The sequence below is a fragment of the Mytilus californianus genome, unplaced genomic scaffold, assembly GCF_021869535.1.
Source record: "Mytilus californianus isolate M0D057914Y unplaced genomic scaffold, xbMytCali1.0.p SCAF_1, whole genome shotgun sequence".
NCBI lineage: Eukaryota > Metazoa > Mollusca > Bivalvia > Mytilida > Mytilidae > Mytilus > Mytilus californianus.
Window position 1 is genome coordinate 89,413,112 of NW_026262581.1, and position 19,824 is coordinate 89,432,935.

The 19,824-nt window shown below is 33.1% G+C and overlaps 1 protein-coding gene and 1 long non-coding RNA gene across 2 annotated transcripts in view; both read right to left on the minus strand.

Moving 5' to 3' along the window:
• LOC127710157 (uncharacterized) overlaps positions 1–19,824 on the minus strand; it is a 460,084-nt gene that overhangs the window by 387,688 nt on the left and 52,572 nt on the right. The gene's annotated exons all lie outside the window — the stretch shown is intronic.
• Positions 1–19,824, minus strand: part of LOC127709815 (actin-related protein 8-like) — a 31,992-nt gene that overhangs the window by 3,360 nt on the left and 8,808 nt on the right. The window contains exons 4-10 of the mRNA XM_052215474.1: positions 15,644–15,745; positions 12,129–12,302; positions 10,053–10,163; positions 6,735–6,850; positions 5,897–6,050; positions 4,888–5,115; positions 156–402 (exon numbers count right to left, since the gene is read on the minus strand). Of these exons, the coding sequence (XP_052071434.1) occupies positions 156–402; positions 4,888–5,115; positions 5,897–6,050; positions 6,735–6,850; positions 10,053–10,163; positions 12,129–12,302; positions 15,644–15,745 (1,132 nt within the window). The remainder of the gene's footprint in view (positions 1–155; positions 403–4,887; positions 5,116–5,896; positions 6,051–6,734; positions 6,851–10,052; positions 10,164–12,128; positions 12,303–15,643; positions 15,746–19,824) is intronic.

Below are 19,824 nucleotides of genomic sequence, written 5' to 3' on the forward strand. Positions count from 1 at the left end.
TTGCTCAAAATGGAACAGAATGCTTGTTTAGTGTATATTAAATTGTGTAATTGCACAGTGATTGCTCTTAAAATCAACCAAAATGCAGTGAGCTGTGAAAATCTGTATTTAAAATATTTCTCTCTGCTTTATTTTTAACCACTCTAATTACATACCACATCTTTCTATGCTTTTGAGTATAGCTTGGTCTATTCCCATTAATTGTAAAACAGTTTCTGTATCTATGTCAGTCTCCTCCTCCTCGCCCCTCCTCCCACTTTTCACTGTGTCTGTCACATTTAACGTGTCTGGTGCATCATTAGAGTCATCATCCATCTGAGTCTGTAACTGAGAGTCGTCCATTACATTCAGTTCAGAATTGTCTTTAGATTCCGTTGTGTCCTTTTTCTTGGAAAGCTTGGCCTGCAAAATAGTGTGTTCACTAATAAAATCTCTTTTGTATGATAATTTCATGAGTCAGCCAGAATGCTACCATGTACTTGCATCTACATGTGTATTCAATATTCAAGTTTCATCAAAGAGCTGATTGCTCTGAGGTGGAAGAAGATACATAAAAGGTAACTTGAATTACCATAAGAGCAGCCCCACCAAACCAGTCTGCTTTGTCCCATTATTGCTTTTGACGTATTTTTTTCTTAAAAAAATAGTTAGACTCATAACTCAACCAAAACTCACTATACTTAACATAAAAATCTGCAAATACTGTTGATTCAAATAAATTTTTCTATAACTAGATTCCATAAATTCGTCTCGGAAAGGTCAGCTTGATGCAATGCAAATTCGCCAAGCAATTATAACATTAATTGATTTGGTTTCACTTAAAAGTTTTCTGTCAAAGGTAGATAGTTGACCTTAAAAAAAACTGGCTACCAAGATTTTAGTCAAGTTTGCTTAAACTAGGGTTTTCATTATAAACAGATATTGAAAAATTCTAAATATATCCAATGCAGATATGTGTCAGGCCAAGAATTGGGTTTTGGGCACTTATCAGCATTTCAAACTGGTTCCGTACTCAAGCTTCGATAATGGGTGTACCTAAATGACGAATAATGGTAAAGAGCTGGACTATTTAGTTGTTAAGATCCCGTTTTTGGTCACTTATAAAACTTTGAATCGTAAGGGAATAAAGACAATCATTGGGGACATTTCGACAATGACCGACGGTGCATCGTTTGATGTGTAACACACCAGCAGATTCACGTGTGCGCTTGACTCTTTATTATCGCCATAACATAATAAAATATTCTAACTTTAGTATTAAAAAACACATGTTGTCTAAAACTGGAATATGAATTGATTGCATTAAAGATCTAAACGTAGACGGAACAACCCAATCCGTGTATTTTTTCTAGCATCATTGATTTGAAGTCGTACTCTCCACGAAGATACTTGACTTTAACACAAGATAGATTGTATGAATATATGTAATTCTGTTTATCAATATTTGAAACTTTCGTACGCACAAGTTGTCAATTAAATTTCCCATTTGTGCACATGCGCAGATATGTAACCAACATGGTTTAGATTAACCCGAATAATCCAGTTGTTTTATTCCGATAATTCCAATCATTAATCTACTAAAGACAATATGATTACAACAATCAGAGAATTATCATCATGACCTATTAATGCTCCAAGACAAGCCATCAACTTTTAATTATTTTTTTTCATGTTTTTTCATGAATTTCGAGAATTTATACCATATAAAAATCTGAATAAGTTTATTAAAATTGAATACCCTTAATATTAATATTTTTTAAAAAATGAAAGGACGTATAAAACTTCATTGATAAAAGTAAGTAGAAGGAACTTAGGGCGATTGTACTCTATGGGCGAAAGAACTTAGGACAAACAGACCAAGGGCGAACATTTAAAAAGAGCGAACCAACCCGATACCAAATTCACGCATGCGTACTAAAATAATCTACATTAAAAACATCCAGTTACAAGTAAACAAATAACGTTCATGTAAGATGAGATGAAATCTAATAATTTACATAAATAAAAGGTTATATATTTTTACATTAAAACATGAGAAACTATAACACTTAAGATAGTGATTGTTTTTCAAGCCTAACTTATAAATTAAATGATGCAGATGCTTAATCATGTGTAAAAATCGGTGTCACGAAATAGCACGGAAGTTGTAATGAAATACACAGAAAGGGATACTGCATACAACCTGGTAACGGTTCAATGATTTTACAGCCGGCAGTAAAGGCTTTCAGAAGACTTGAAGTCTTCTTCCACCAATAAAAATAGCATTAGAAATTTAAAACATACTTAAACTCAACAAAAACCTGCAATTTTATGAAAATTCAATGTGATTTTAAAGTAGATAAATCCATTTTAATAAATATATCAGTAACCTGCAATGAATGGCGGCAAGCATACCAAATTTGCATACCAAATATCATTGACTTAACATTAGTGGTTCATCTTAAACTGACCTAATCACAAACTAATACATGAAAGATAAGCAAATGTTTCAAAGTCAATAGACCATGACTGAGGGGGCGAGGCCAAATAATCTCCATGGAAATGAGATATGCGAATGCTTATACAACTGCATACCAAATATCATTGACCTACCACTAATGGCTCCCCATTAACTGACCTAATCACAAACTAATACATGTAAACTAAAAAAAATTTCAAAGTCAATAGACCATGACTGAGGGGGCAGGGCCATATAATCTCCATGGCAATGAGATGTGCTAATGCTAATACAACTGCATACCAAATATCATTGCGCTCCCACTAGTGGTTCACCATAAACTAGACCGAATCACAAACAAATACATTGTTGACGCCGCCACCACTACCTATGTCTCACTTTTTGGCTCCTTCAAGGTGAGACAAAAATAGAATCTTTAGAGAGTAAGCTTACGTACTAAATGCCACACCACATAATTAACAAGAAGTTGCATGAGTAGTCATGCTAAGCATACCCTTATTCCTCAAAGTATTGGCACACAGGAAGTAGGTGTCTGACAAATCTGTAAAAGGACTAACATGTTACAATTGATCACTGTCAAGCTGCTAATCAAATATAAATGTTACAAACACTAAATAATATTTGCTTTCAGTCAACATATTGAAAAATTAGAAATATCTGCAAACTGACAGATCTGAAAAGCACTCATATGTTATAAACAAGAGTGCACACGCTGAAATGTCTCGCCTTCTTTACTAATCATTGATATTATGTTGATAGTCCTAAATATAAAGCTTTATTACAACTGTCACATAAACTTAACATTAACCAAGTAAACTAAACATTGACCAATGAACCATGAAAATGAGGTCAAGGTCAGATGAACCATGCTAGGCAGGCATGTACAGCTAACAATTCTTCCATACAACAAATATAGTTGACCTATTGCTTATAGTTTAAGAAAAACAGACGAAAACACAAAAACTTAACACTGAGCAATGAACCTTGAAAATGAGGTCAAGGTCAAATAAAACCTGTGTGACTGACATATAGATCATAAAATATTTCCATACACCAAATATAGTTGAACTATTGCATATAGTATTAGAAAAAAAGACCAAAACTCAAAAACTTAACTTTGACCACTGAACCATGAAAATGAGGTCAAGGTAAGATGACACCTGCCAGCTAGACATGTACACCTTACAATCATTCCATACACCAAATATAGCTGACCTATTGCATGCAGTATTAGAAAGAAAGACCAAAACTCAAAAACTTAACTTTGACCACTGAACCATGAAAATGAGGTCAAGGTCAGATGACACCTGCCAGCTAGACATGTACACCTTACAATCATTCCATACACCAAATATAGTAGACCTATTGCATACAGTATAAGAAAAACAGACCAAAACACAAAAACTTAACTATAACCACTGAACCATGAAAATGAGGTCAAGGTCAGATGACACCTGCCAGTTGGACATGTACACCTTACAGTCCTTCCATACACCGAATATACTAGACCTATTGCTTATAGTATCTGAGATATGGACTTGACCACGAAAACTTAACCTTGTTCACTAATCCATGAAATGAGGTCGAGGTCAAGTGAAAACTGTCTGACGGGCATGAGGACCTTGCAAGGTACGCACATACCAAATATAGTTATCCTATTACTTATAATAAGAGAGAATTTAACATTACAAAAAATCTGAACTTTTTTTTCAAGTAGTCACTGAACCATGAAAATGAGGTCAAGGACATTGGACATGTGACTGACGGAAACTTCGTAACATGAGGCATCCATATACAAAGTATGAAGCATCCAGGTCTTCCATCTTCTAAAATATAAAGCTTTTAAGAAGTTAGCTAACGCCGCCGCCGCCGCCGTAGCCGCCGCCGCCACCGCCGGATCGCTATCCCTATGTCGAGCTTTCTGCGACAAAAGTCGCAGGCTCGACAATAATCACTGTCAATCTGCTGATCAAATATGAAGTAATTCTTTTCAATAGTGAGAAAAAGGCAGACAAGGCAATGGCAATATAACCCCTTCTCCTTGAGCAAGAATATAGTATGGAATATTTTTACAAGTTTCCCTCATTGCCCCTCAGTTTATGTTTTTCTGATTAACAAACTCATTTCATGCTTTCTTGCACTGGGTATATTAAACTACCGGTAGTAAAGACATGCAAAAACTATTCAAAACATAAATGGATTACAAATCAACCAAAACGCTTGTTTTCCAAAATAAACCAAAGATCAGGAGTCAAGAGTTTGCAAATGTGATTCTAAGATAGCAAAGATTACAATCTTATAATTTAACCCTTTATCACTCTTAATGAATTAACTTTACCAAACATTATCAGTTTTTCTCATTACACTACATCTTAATTGAAGAATTTTCTAAATCAAAATTACCTTGAGTAGATCATCATAAGTCTTACCTCTCTAGAAGTCATCTGAAGGTAAAATTCATCATGTGGATCTTCAGGGTCCCCAGTACAACGACCCTGGGTCCTTACAAGTTGTGGTCCCATAATACCTAGCAGTTCTGGATGAAACAATGACATTGGTGCTATGATAGCCTCATCACCCAATTTAACAGGATATTTCACAATGTGTTGTTGAGGTTTCCTAATTAGCAGTGAATGATCTTGTATGCCAGTTTTATCCTGAAATTACAAAACTGAAGCTTTATAAAAAATCATTGAAATTCTAATACACAACTGTTTACTCCTTTTCATATTCAAACTTAAGGTCTTACAAGAAGTTTTCAAGGACATTTTTACTTTTTTCCTCAATAGCAATCTTTAAACATGCAAACTGTACATCAAAATTATAGCCAAATTACATGTACTATCAAAACATTATTCTGAATGGACTTTTAGGTTCATAGACTGGACATAAGATTTTATATAAATAGATCAATTGATATACACCTGTTCAGCATGGGTATCACTGCCAGACAGAAGTCTAAGATACCTTCATTTTTATACCATAGTCACCTTGGATTAAACTTATTGTATAGATCAGAAACATTTATTACATAGATATATATATCCTCCAACATGTAAATTTCACAATACACAGTGATGAACTTTTTTGCATTCAATTTATCAGATGTTAAAACTGTTGTTGTCTCCTTAATGAATGTCAAACTTATATCAAAATGTAATCCCAGTACATGTTAGCACAGCCTGATGTGCATCCAAATAATGAAAAAAGCTCTACTACTAATTCAACACTTTTACAAGATTTAAATAGGCTTACAATTACTGAATTTAACTGAAATAAACTTGGCATGCGCAAAGTAGTTTAAGAGAACAGATCTGAACTGATACATTTATACAAATGTATTCTATTCTACTCTATTTACTGTCTCTTACTTGTGATTATTTCTTATTTCATCTTCCTTCAAAGGCAACAGATTATAAGGTCAGAAATACATTTTACCTGGTCTAAATGGCAGTAGGATTCTTTCATTTCCTGCATTATGTTACAATCTGTTACTTTATTGAGGTCTATTTCCTTTGGATTGAACCCTGACCTCTGAAGTAGCCAATGGAAACATCGAGTAACATCACTCCCACCATATTCCATTGTAATTCTGTGGTATATATATGTCAGTAAATATGTAAACATTAAATATTACACAGTGTATTAATGACACCAATGTCTTATCAGAAGGTTAAGCACTTTAAGCTTGCGTTCAATAACTAAGTACATTTTTTAATTCAATATTAATTATTTATTATACAAATTACTCATGTTTTTGCTATCCATCATACTGTTATTCTTGAGTTAAGTGCTTTTATTGAACTGATTTTATTGTTTGTTCTCAAATGTATGTTTTGTTATTCCATTGTTCAAGATTAAAAAGGTGAAGTATTGAAATCTCAAAAAGCTGTTTAAGAACTCAAAAATCTGTCTACAGTCTACTGTATGCATGTTACCTTCTAGAGGTCTTTTGGTTTTTTTGTAGTTGGGTTGCTGTCATTGACATATGCCCCACATCTCATTTTATTTGTACCAATAAAAACTTGCCATAATAACACATAGAAGATTTAGAAAAGTTTCAGTGTATTTCACTTAGAGTAATTTAAAACATATCTGTTAGAACAATTTTGCAGAAATAACAAAAGATTTCCAAAATTCAAACCCTAAAATCCAACCTAAATAGTAAATTTCGTCAAATTTTGTTTACATGCTACTAACTAGTTAGTGTACAGTTCTGTATTTTCAATATGACACAAACCCATAGACGGTTATCAATAATGAGTTACATTTTTACCTTGTATTTAATGTAGAATTTCCATCTTCTACACAACACACACTGACTTTCTGGTCTCCTATATCAACAACACATGCACTACCCACACCAGCACCAAATGTAGCACACACGGACTCCTGTAAATTATCATATATAAGTTATAAGGCAATGATATTTAGAGTTTCTATCTATATCGAGATTTCCATTCTTTCATGTTTAAATGAGGGATGTGCATGCAGACAACAAAACATTTCTTGTCAACTTATTTCTGCGTTAGCTATCTTGACAAAACTGGTATGTCTGATTGAAGAGGACTCATTATCTAAGTCAAAGGAATATAGTTTAACTCTTTAATTAAACAAAAAATGCTGAAAGTTAGCTATGAAAGTTTTATAGAGAGAAGAAATCATCATGAAACCTATATTGAATCTAATTTACAATCCAGTAAATATGATTTAAAAGCCATAAAGAGCATGCAAAGTTTTGTAAAAACAAGTTCAACTATGAGCTATAGCTCAAAAATGATGCTCCTGCTGTAAATATCTGGCAATCTGGAAATTGATGAGTGATGGATGTAAAAAACCAATCACAAGGTAAATCATGCTCAAAAGGAGGCTGATTCAAAATTTCAAACAGCCTTGAGTTTCTGAAAAAAATGTTCCACACAGTATAGCATGCTAACATAAAGTTTGATGCCAAATTTCAGAAAGCTGTGATTTGTAGTTCCAGAGATATACCGTATAGCCGGTTATTTACGCCGGTGTAAAATTTCGCGATTTAGGGGCAACAAAGTAATAAAAAAAAAATGGCAGATTCTTTAATCCCAATAAAATATTTTGGCGGATACTGAAGTGGCTGCATTTAAAAAGTTGTAAAAATTGACAAACAAATGTCCATTGTAATGGTTAAATGATTGTTTTACCTGCATGATATAAATAAAATGCTCCACTGGGCGCAGCTTGATACGACCGCAGAGGTCGAACCCTGAACAGTTGGGGCAAGTATGGACACAACATTCAAGCTTGATACAGCTCTGAATTTGGATTGTGATTAAATATTTGACACAGCATTGGTTTCTGACACAGAATGAATGTGGTCTAAGAACTTAAAAAAATTTAATTTACCTATTCAAACCATATCATTATCATTTGCTTTTATATATAAATCAGAAATAACCAATTTAAAATGTAAAATTTTAAAGAAAAAAAAAAAAGGAAAAAAAAATCCCCCCCCAAATTTTTTGAACCCCCTTATGATTCCTCACCCCCAAACTCAATCCCAGCCTTCCCTTTGTGGTATGGTACCTTGCAGTACAATTTCAGAGAGATCCATACACTTGAAAACAAGTTATTGTCTGGAAACTAGAAAAATGTGTTTTTTGGCCCCTTTTTGGCCCCAAATTCCTCAACGTTTAGGGCAATTACCCCCAAACTCAAACCCAGCTTTCCCTTTGTGATATGGAACCTTGTAGTACAATTTCAGAAAGATCCATACACTTACACACAAGTTATTGTCTTGAAACTAGAAAAATGCTTGTTTTTTGCCCCTTTTTTGCCCCTCATTTCTAAAATTTTGAGGCAATTACCTCCAAAATCAATCCCAGCCTTCCCTTTGTGGTATGGTACCTTGCAGTACAATTTCAGAGAGATCCATACACTTGAACACAAGTTATTGTCTGGAAACTAGAAAAATGCTTATTTTTGGCCCCTTTTTGGCCCCCCAATTCCTAAACGTTTCGGCAATTACCCCCAAACTCAATTCCAGCTTTCCCTTTGTGATATGGAACCTTGTAGTACAATTTCAGAAAGATCCATACACTTACACACAAGTTATTGTCATGAAACTAGAAAAATGCTTGTTTTTTGCCCCTTTTTAGGCCCCTAATTCCTAAAATTTTGAGGCAATTACCCCCAAAATCAATCCCAGCATTCCTTTTGTGATATGGAACCTTGTGGTACAATGTCAGAAAGATCCATACACTAACACACAAGTTATGTCTGGAAGTTACAAAAATGCTTATTTTTGGCCCCTTTTTGGCCCCTAATTCCTTTACTGTTGGTACCATAACCCCCAAAATCAATCCCAACCTTCCTTTTGTGGTATTGAACCTTGTGGTAAATTTCATAGAGATCCATTCACTTAAACTAAAGTAAGAGTGCGAAAACCAATGTGTCTTCGGACAATTCCGGACGACAACGACGCCAACGTCATACCAATATACAACCACAAAAATTTGTTTGCGGTCGTATAAAAAAATCATGCATCTAAGATTAATTATCAATCCGTACACATCCAACATCCAATGGATTTAGTGTAAAGACGTCATAAACAGTCAGAGAAAAACATGACCTTGTGCAATGCCAAGATACAGGTATCGACAGATTGTAGATCCATGAATGTGTATTTGTATATAACAATAATATTTAGTTTGCTTTTAATTTACTGATAACAAAATCAATATTAGTACCAATAAAAACAATATTTAATGATCTAATTACAGTGTTGAATTGGTAACCTTTTAGAATAAGTTTATTTAAAGGATTGATAAGTTTACCAGGATCTTTTCTAAATTTCCTGATGTCTTCTTTATTGATTATGTTTTGATACAGTTAATCAATAGAAAACCGGTACTTAGATATTTGTCACAGGTGTACAAACTTCTTGTAAATGTTGCGGTTGATTAGTTACGAAATTGACCGGACTTTTGATGTTCTAATTAGATTATAAAATTATCAAGAGTGACTTGCAACTCATATATAATTTGACACTAATTAATAAGGGTAAAATATCTGACATAGTACCTTACACTCTTATATTATTTGACACCAATAAACTAATTAAAACCTGACAGCCAATTTATAAAATATATGTGAATAATGCCCTTTGGCATTCATGTTCAAATTAAAATAAACCGTTATTGACCAGTTGAGCGAGAACAAATAGATCGTTTACAAAACACTTTAGCTTTTAGAATGTACCGAACTGATGCATAAATTTTTCGCGGAATTTATTTTCACGATTTTCCTTTACCCGCTAAAATAAGCGAAAATAAACACCCCACGAAAATACCCGCTATACAGTATTTTACCAAAATTTTATGGGATGGGTGGATGTAAGAACAGCTGGACAGATAGTCTGACAGACAGAAATATAGACAGATGTAAGAATATAAAAGTATTTGGTATACAGAAAGTGGATGGGCAATCTGAAAATGCATCACATGAAGATTGATTCCAAATTTCAGACAGCCTTGATTTGAAGTTCCTGCTAAAAATGCAACAAAATTTTATACATGACCAGTATGTGATAGAATATGTTAAGTATTAATTGGCATTATACCTGTATAACAATAGCTGCACCAAATCCAAGTTTATTTAATAGTATGTCTGTCATGTGTTTAACATGGTTATGTACAAACACATCTGGAACAAGCAGCAATACTTTATATATCTGGAATATAAAATAAATGTGGTCGAGGAAAATCATGCATTTTCAATAACTGTTTATTTGTCAAACAGCATTGTATCAAAATGTCAAATACCACTGCCCTTTCCTCGATCTTGATATCTATATCATTAACGGAAAGCTTAATACTAAAATATATGATAAAAGAGATGATTTTTCATTTCCTATCGTTAATTATCCATTTTTAGATGGTGACGTTCCCTTGTCACCATCTTACGGTGTTTATATATCTCAACTTGTACGATTCGCTCGTGTATGTAACAATGTTTTAGATTTTAACGAGAGAAATTTATGTATTACTGAAAAATTATTACACCAGGGTTATCGATATCACAAACTAGTCAAAACATTTACTAAATTTTATCATCGGTATAAGGACATCATTCGTAAATATAGCTCAACATGCAGACTTCTTATACGTTCAGGTATTTCACATCCAATTTTTTATGGAAATATTCTTTATAAAGCACAAAAATGTCAGTATTCACCTCTGAAACTAACAAAACCTTTAAATAGACTTATCAAGAAGGGATATAGTTACGATACTGTTGTCAGGTCATTAAAGATTGCATATTTTGGCGTTAATATTGATTCACTTATAGGGTCTTTGCATCGGCACTAAACACATTTATTTAAAAACCAGTTGTTGGCATGACACGGGTTATGTTCTTCTCATATATGTTATGATGGTATGATACTAAACCCCTAACGGGAAGGATTGTGCCTGATATTCATATGATGAAGACATAATCTTTCAATCAGTTTAATTGAAGTCTGGAGCTGGCATGTCAGTTAACTGCTAGTAGTCTGTTGTTATTTATGTATTATTGTCATTTTGTTTATTTTCTTTGGTTACATCTTCTGACATCAGACTCGGACTTCTCTTGAACTGAATTTTAATGTGCGTATTGTTATGCGTTTACTTTTCTACATTGGCTAGAGGTATAGGGGGAGGGTTGAGATCTCATAAACATGTTTAACCCCGCCGCATTTTTGCGCCTGTCCCAAGTCAGGAGCCTCTAGCCTTTGTTAGTCTTGTATTATTTTTAATTTTAGTTTCTTGTGTACAATTTGGAGTTTAGTATGGCGTTCATTATCACTGAACTAGTATATATATTTGTTTAGGGGCCAGCTGAAGGACGCCTCCGGGTGCGGGAATTTCTCGCTGCATTGAAGACCTGTTGGTGACCTTCTGCTGTTGTCTGTTCTATGGTCGGGTTGTTGTCTCTTTGACACATTCCCCATTTCCATTCTCAATTTTATTCTATACACAAGTATAGTTTAAAAATATATGTAGTTAAAAATATTAAATAAAACAAATATGGTAATGCTAAAATGCAGTCTCAAGTTGATATCCTTTCAAGGATAACCCATAAAAGAATTTCCTTTTATTTCCAATGGGTCCTTATAGTGTATATGGCTCAGAATAAAAAATTAAGAAATTAAGAGGATACATGGCATAAATTTAATTTGAGTCACAAATAAAGATACAAGTTTACTTATTTTTTTAGATATTCCTTTACTGTGTAATGTGTTTACAAGGGATAGCAAACGATTCAAAATTTACTAAAAGGCTTACTTGTGATTGTCTCCAACCCATATTCAGGTTATGAAGAGCATGTCAAGAATCACAAAATATAGTGTAAATTTAAAAAAAAAAGCTAATTCAATAATAATAATAAATTATTTCAAGAAATAAAACATGTTAAATCAGTGAAAGTGATCTGTTCTAGACTTTAACTGTTTGCTTTTTCTTCCATACAATTCCTCCCACATAAATCATTTCCATACTGCACAAAAATGTTGCACATCTTACATGACATATATGTAAAACTTGCAAAGATGTATTTAAATATAATAAGAAAAAATTCTTTGCAGGGAAAATTAATGCTATATTAATCTATCTCTTCCAAAATGGTAACAAATGTATGGATCCTTCATTCCATTTACCTTAAGATCTTTAATAGGAATATCAAGATAAGTCTGTATAGCAGCAGACCAAAGAGTTTCCAAATCTTCCATCACAGCTGTCAGAGTGCCTCCTGGTCCATCATGTAAGTTTAAACGCCCTCTTCTCACTGGCCAGTGAATTCTAAATTTATCACTTGGTTTAATATGTAATGCCTGAAAGAAATAAAAGTTTGATCATTATCTAGTCAGTTATAAAAGTATGGGTTGTGCAGACTAACAAGTATACTTTGATAAGTTTTATACTCCATCTAAAATAAGCTGTGGTATGTAAGGAACCTCTTACAAGTCTGCTTGACCAAACACTTATGGTTTTCTAATGACCACTAGAAAACAGACAGGATAGCAATCAGAGGACTTGCTTGACAAATAGATGATCAGACTAGAGTATTATTTATATAAGACCCTATATACATACAAATTCAATTTTAATAAAATGCTCCGCTGGGCGCAGCTTGATACGACCGCAGAGGTCGAACCCTGAACAGTTGGGGCAAGTATGGACACAACATTCAAGCTTGATACAGCTCTGAATTTGGATTGTGATTAAATATTTGACACAGCAAAGGTTTCTGACACAGAATGAATGTGGTCTAAGAACTTAAAAAATTTTAATTTACCTATTATGGTCCAATATCCAAAATCTAAATACATGGTTAGATTCAGCATATCAAAGAATCTAAAGAATTCAATTTTTGATGAAATCAAACAAAGTTTAATTTTGGACCCTTTTGACCTCAATGTGGACCAATTTGATAATGGGGCCCAAAAATCAAAATACATGGTTAGATTCAGCATATCAAAGAACCCCATATATTCAATTTTTGATGAAATCAAACAAAGTTTAATTTTGGACCCCAACTTGGACCAACTTGAAAACTGGGCCCATAATCAAAAATCTAAACACATGTTTAGATTCAGCATATCAAAGAACCCCAAGAATTCAATTTTTGTTAAAATCAAACTAAGTTTAATTTTGGACCCTTTGGACCTTAATGTAAACCAATTTAAAAATAGGACCAAAAATTAAAAATCTAAATACACAGTTAGATTTGGCATATCAAAGAACCCCATTAATTTAATTTTTGATGAAATCAAACAAAGTTTAATTTTGGACCCTTTTGACCTCAATATGAACCAATTTGATAGCGGGGCCCACAAATAAAAAATCTAAATACATGGTTAGATTCAGCATATCAAAGAACCCCATATATTCAATTTTTGTTGAAATCAAACAAAGTTTAATTTTGGACCCCAATTTGGACCAACTTGAAAACTGGGCCCAAAATCAAAAATCTAAATACATGTTTAGATTCAGCATATCAAAGAACCCCATATATTCAATTTTTGTTAAAATCAAACTAAGTTCAATTTTGGACCCTTTGTACCTTAATGTAGACCAATTTGAAAACTTGACCCAAAATTAAAAATCTAAATACATGGTAAGATTCGGCATAACAAATAAATAAATGTGGTCAAAGATTTTACAAATCTAATGCGACATACTGTGTAATTAAAGATTACTTCTTGAAATTTTTCAATATTTGAAATTTGAAAAAAAAAAAATATTTGAAGAATAATTCTTATTAATTTCTGAAATCTGAAATGAGAAAAAATTGACCCCCCACAATTTCTCCCCCCCCCCCTTTTTTCCCCCAAAAAATTCTTTTCCTCAAGATATGGTCATAATCTCAATTCAAATTTCCAATGGAGTTTGCAACCATAATTACCCATTTAAATTTACCATAGTGCTAACTATAATAGAATTTAAAATATGGTGTCAAATCTTTCATATGGATTTTTTTGTAGAAAAAAAAGATGCAACATTTGCAGATATTTTTATTGGTCTTCCTTTATAAATATGCATTTCTTTAAACATTATTTAAAAGCAGTGTAAGGGAAGTAATCAAAATGTTGTATTTGGATTACCTCCCTTACACTGTTTTAAATTGCCTTAATTGTTCATTGACCATTACTTTATACATAATTTAAAAGCAGTGTAAGGGAGGTAATTCAAATGATGTATTTGAGTACTAAAGTATTTGTCCATTAACCAGGACACCCTTGTTTTTCCCCCTTTTTTGCCCCTTATTCCTAAACGGTTTGAGCCATAACCCCCCAAAGCAAATCCTAACCATCCCTTAGTGGTATGGAAACTTGTGGTATAATTTCAGAGAGATCCATACACCGTTCCACAAGTTATTGTCTGGAAACTAGAAAATGAGTATTTTTGGCCCCTTATTCCTTAACTGTTGGTACCATAACCCCAAAAATCAATCCCAACCTTCCTTTTGTGGTATTTAACCTTATGGTAAAATTTCATAGAGATCCATTCACTTAAACTTAAGTCATAGTGCGAAAACCAATGTGTCTTCGGACGACGACGACGCCAACGTCATACCAATATACGACTGCGGTCGTATAAAAATAACTGAAATATCCACAATGCTACAATATAAAATTTAAATACTTCAATATTTATAGGAACAAAACAGTAGCTCTATTTCAGTGGAAGAGAGTTAAAGTAAAATGGAAGCTTTTCTTAATCAATACTGAAATATAATTTTATATCATATGCATAAAAAAATTAAAGAACCTTAGTGAGCGCGCTCACATACCCCACGTCCCCACATTGTCATTGGAGAAATAAAATAAGTGTAAGAAAAAAAAATTGAATCATAATTTCCTGTCAATATGCACATCTACATAGTATGTCCTTATTATCTACAAAGTTTCATGAAATTCTGTTGTGTGGTTTCAGAGGAGTTTCGATGACAAACTGTTGCAGAATTACATTGAAGCAAATAAGTTCAAAGGGGCGTAACTCCTAGGAAAATAATTGAATCGTAATTTCCTGTTGATATGCACATCTACATAGTATGTCCTTATTATCTAAAAAGGTTTCATGAAATTCTGTTGTGTGGTTTGAGAGAAGTTGCAATGACAAGAAACAGGACTGACGGACGGACAGACGGACGGACAGAAGGACAGACAGACGGACGGACGGGTCAAAAACATTATACCCTTCGCAAAAAATTTGCATGGGTATAATGAAGTCAACAACTGTGTACAATTTCATTTTACTCTAAGGAATATTAGATGAATAAACTTTACCATTTTAATTCTAAAAAGTCTTTTTTTTTTATTTGCAAAGTTTTCTTGTCTTCTTGCTAATCAATTGATATATGAAACACAAAAGCTCTGAAAGTGATCTTTTTGATGATAAAATTCACAAACAAAAGTATCTGGTCGTGGTACATCTTTCGATAAATTATCTCTGGAAAATTGTTGTACTTGGTGACCCTCACTTTTGTTAATAAGAATTCAGTATGCGAGGTCTATGATGCTAACTTTTACTTATTGCTTTGAGTGTAAAAATGAAATTTCCAAACAAAACTTCTGCTGCAGAAAAGGAAAGAAAAATCATGAATTTATGAAAGCTGTACTTAAATTATATAAATTTAAGATACTATCACGAAAAACAAAAAAATCCTAACCTCTTCTCCTATCAGAAATGGTGTTTGCTTGGTCTCTGACCATTTTTGTGGACAAATTACTTCAGTTACTTGACCTCTGGCATTATTATTATAACTGTATATCTACAATAGAAAAATTAAGAACATTATTTTTCAACAATAAAATATAGCACTTTATCCAATATGAATACATAATACAGTATATTAATTGCACTGCAATGAGGAACATGCACCAATTTCATATGATTTGATAAGGTATGACAATTTCATTATTTAAAAACTGCATGCAATTTTTATGCTATATGAATACAAGTGATAAAGCACAATTCAAATGAAGCACTGTGAACCTCTTGTGCTATTTTGTGCTTCTTTATTCTTTAAAACTTATCAAATCTGTATTCAATTCTTAACCTCTCAGGCTAGTTAACTTTTACTAGTAAAATTGTTCTTTAAATAATTCGGTATTGAAAACAGATCTATGTTTTGGTAGGTTAGTCTCAGTAAAAATAAAAGAACAGAGTTCCAATGTCCCCCGCGTTGCACATATTTTATCTATCAAAGGTACAAGGGCCATAACTAAAAAAACCACTTTTTTTTTGTTCTTTAAAACATTTTATCAATATCTTAGAGAAATAAAGGAGCCAGAGCAATTGTAATGTGATTTCAATTATAATTAATATTTCCAAGGGGCATAACTCGTTAAAAATATTTGATCAGAACTTATTTTCCATAAATTTAATATTTCCAAGGGGCATAACTCTTTTTAATAAAATGCTTCGCTGGGCGCAGCTTGATACGACCGCAGAGGTCGAACCCTGAACAGTTGGGGCAAGTATGGACACAACATTCAAGCTTGATACAGCTCTGAATTTGGATTGTGATTAAATATTTGACACAGCATAGGTTTCTGACACAGAAAGAATGTGGTCTAAGAACTTCAATTTTTTTAATTTACCTATTATGGTCCAATGTCCAAAATCAAAATACATGGTTAGATTCAGCATAACAAAGAACCCCATTTATTCAATTTTTGTTGAAATCAAACAAAGTTTAATTTTGGACCCCAACTTGGACAAACTTGAAAACTGGTCCCATAATCAAAAATCTAAACACATGTTTAGATTCAGCATATCAAAGAACCCCAATAATTAAATTTTTGATGAAATCAAACAAAGTTTAATTTTGGACCCTTTTGACCTCAATATGAACCAATTTGATAGCGGGTCCACAAATATAAAAAATCTAAATACATGGTTAGATTCAGCATATCAAAGAACCCCAAGAATTCAATTTTTGATGAAATCAAACAAAGTTTAATTTTGGACCCTTTTGACCTCAATGTGGACAAAGTTGATAACGGGGCCCAAAAATCAAAAATCTAAATACATGGTTAGATTCAGCATATCAAAGAACCCCATATATTCAATTTTTGTTGAAATCAAACAAAGTTTAATTTTGGACCCCGATTTGGACCAACTTGAAAACTGGGCCCATAATCAAAAATCTAAATACATGTTTAGATTCAGCATATCAAAGAACCCTAAAAATTCAATTTTTGTTAAAATCAAACTAAAAGTTTAATTTTGGACCCTTTTGACCTTAATGTAGACCAATTCAAAAAACGGGACCAAAAAATTAAAAATCTAAAAACAAGGTTAGATTTGGCATATCAAAGAACCCCAATAATTCAATTTTTGATGAAATCAAACAAAGTTTAATTTTGGACCCTTTTGACCTCAATATGAACCAATTTGATAGCAGGCCCACAAAATAAAAAATATAAATACATGGTAAGATTCAGCATATCAAAGAACCCCATATATTCAATTTTTGTTGAAATCAAACAAAGTTTAATTTTGGACCCCAATTTATACCAACTTGAAAACTGGGCCAAAAATCTAAAATCTAAATACATGTTTAGATTCAGCATATCAAAGAACCCCATATATTCAATTTTTGTTGAAATCAAACAAAGTTTAATTTTGCACCCCAACTTGGACCAACTTGAAAACTGGTCCCATAATAAAAAATCTAAACACATGTTTAGATTCAGCATATCAAAGAACCCCAAAAATTCAATTTTTGTTAAAATCAAACTAAGTTTAATTTTGGACCCTTTGGACCTTAATGTAGACCAATTTAAAAAACGGGACCCAAAATTAAAAATCTAAATACACGGTTAGATTTGGCATATCAAAGAACCCCAATAATTAAATTTTTGATGAAATCAAACAAAGTTTAATTTTGGACCCTTTTGACCTCAATATGAACCAATTTGATAGCGGGCCCACAAATAAAAAATCTAAATACATGGTAAGATTCAGCATATCAAAGAACCCCATATATTCAATTTTTGTTGAACTCAAACAAAGTTTAATTTTGGACCCCAACTTGGACCAACTTGAAAACTGGGCCCATAATCAAAAATCTAAACACATGTTTAGATTCAGCATATCAAAGAACCCCAAGAATTCAATTTTTGTTAAAATCAAACTAAGTTTTATTTTGGACCCTTTTGACCTTAATGTAGACCAATTTGAAAACGGAACCAAAAATTAAGAATCTAAATACACGGTTAGATTCGGCATATCAAAGTCCCCCAATAATTCAATTTTTGATGAAATCAAACAAAGTTAAATTTTGGACCCTTTGGACCTCAATGTGGACCAATTTAAAAACGGGGCCCAAAATCCAAAAACTTAATACACGGTTAGATTCAGCATATTAAAGAACCCCAAGAATTCAAGAATAAAACCCCATTGAAATTGATCAAGAAATAAGCAATTTATACGAAGTATCTTCTTTTGCACAATACTGTGCAATTGAATATTTCTTGCTATTGTGCAATACTGTACAATTGACAATTTCTTGCTATTGCGCAATATTGTGCTATTGGATATTTCTTGCTATTGCGCAATACTGTGCAATTGAAGATTTCTTGCTATTGCGCAATACTGTGCAATTGAAGATTTCTTGCAATTGTGCAATACTGTGCAATTGAAAATTTCTTGCTATTGCACAATACTTATTATATAATAATTTACACATCCTGTTTGGTGTGTATCTCCTACCATATCATTATTATTTGCTTTTAAATATTAATCAGAAATATCCAACTTAAAATGGAAAATTTTAAAAGAAAAAAAAAAGGAAAAAAAGAAAAAAAAAGAAAGAAAAAAAAATCCCCCCCCCAAATTTTTTGAACCCCCTTATGATTCATCACCCCCAAACTCAATCCCAGCCTTCCCTTTGTGGTATGGTACCTTGCAGTACAATTTCAGAGAGATCCATACACTTGAACACAAGTTATTGTCTGGAAACTAGAAAAATGCTTATTTTTGGCCCCTTTTTGGCCCCCAATTCCTAAACGTTTCGGGCAATTACCCCCAAACTCAATTCCAGCTTTCCCTTTGTGATATGGAACCTTGTAGTACAATTTCAGAAATATCCAAACACTAACACACAAGTTATTGTCATGAAACTAGAAAAATGCTTGTTTTTTGCCCCTTTTTTGGCCCCTAATTCCTAAAATTTTGAGGCAATTACCCCCAAAATCAATTACAGCCTTCCCTTTGTGATATGGAACCTTGTGGTACAATGTCAGAGAGATCCATACACTTACACACAAGTTATTGTCTGGAATTACAAAAATGCTTATTTTTGGCCCCTTTTTGGCCCCTAATTCCTTAACTGTTGGTACCATAGCCCCCAAAATCAATCCCAACCTTCCTTTCGTGGTATTGAACCTTATGGTAAAATTTCATGGAGATCCATTCACTTAAACTAAAGTTAGAGTGCGAAAACCAATGTGTCTTCGGACGACGCCGGACGACGCCAGACGACGACGACGACGACGACGACGACGCCAACGTCATACCAATATACGACCAAAAAATTTTCAATTTTTGCATTCGTATAAAAAGTCGATCGGCCACCATTATACAACTTGTCCCAGATATTGCTGATATTAACCTATAGTATAAGTTTTATAAAAATCTGGCAAGAACTGTACCTGTGAGAGTGTTTACAAGACTGGACGGATGGACATGGACGGGCATACGCCCGGTATTTCTATTTCCCCCACAAAAGCGTGTGGGGGACAAAAATTTACAATCAGTCTAGACTCAAAATTTGAGCTTGATAACTGGCACAGACACTTGTCTATGACTGAAGACATATGTTGTCTTTGCAATGTCTTTTTA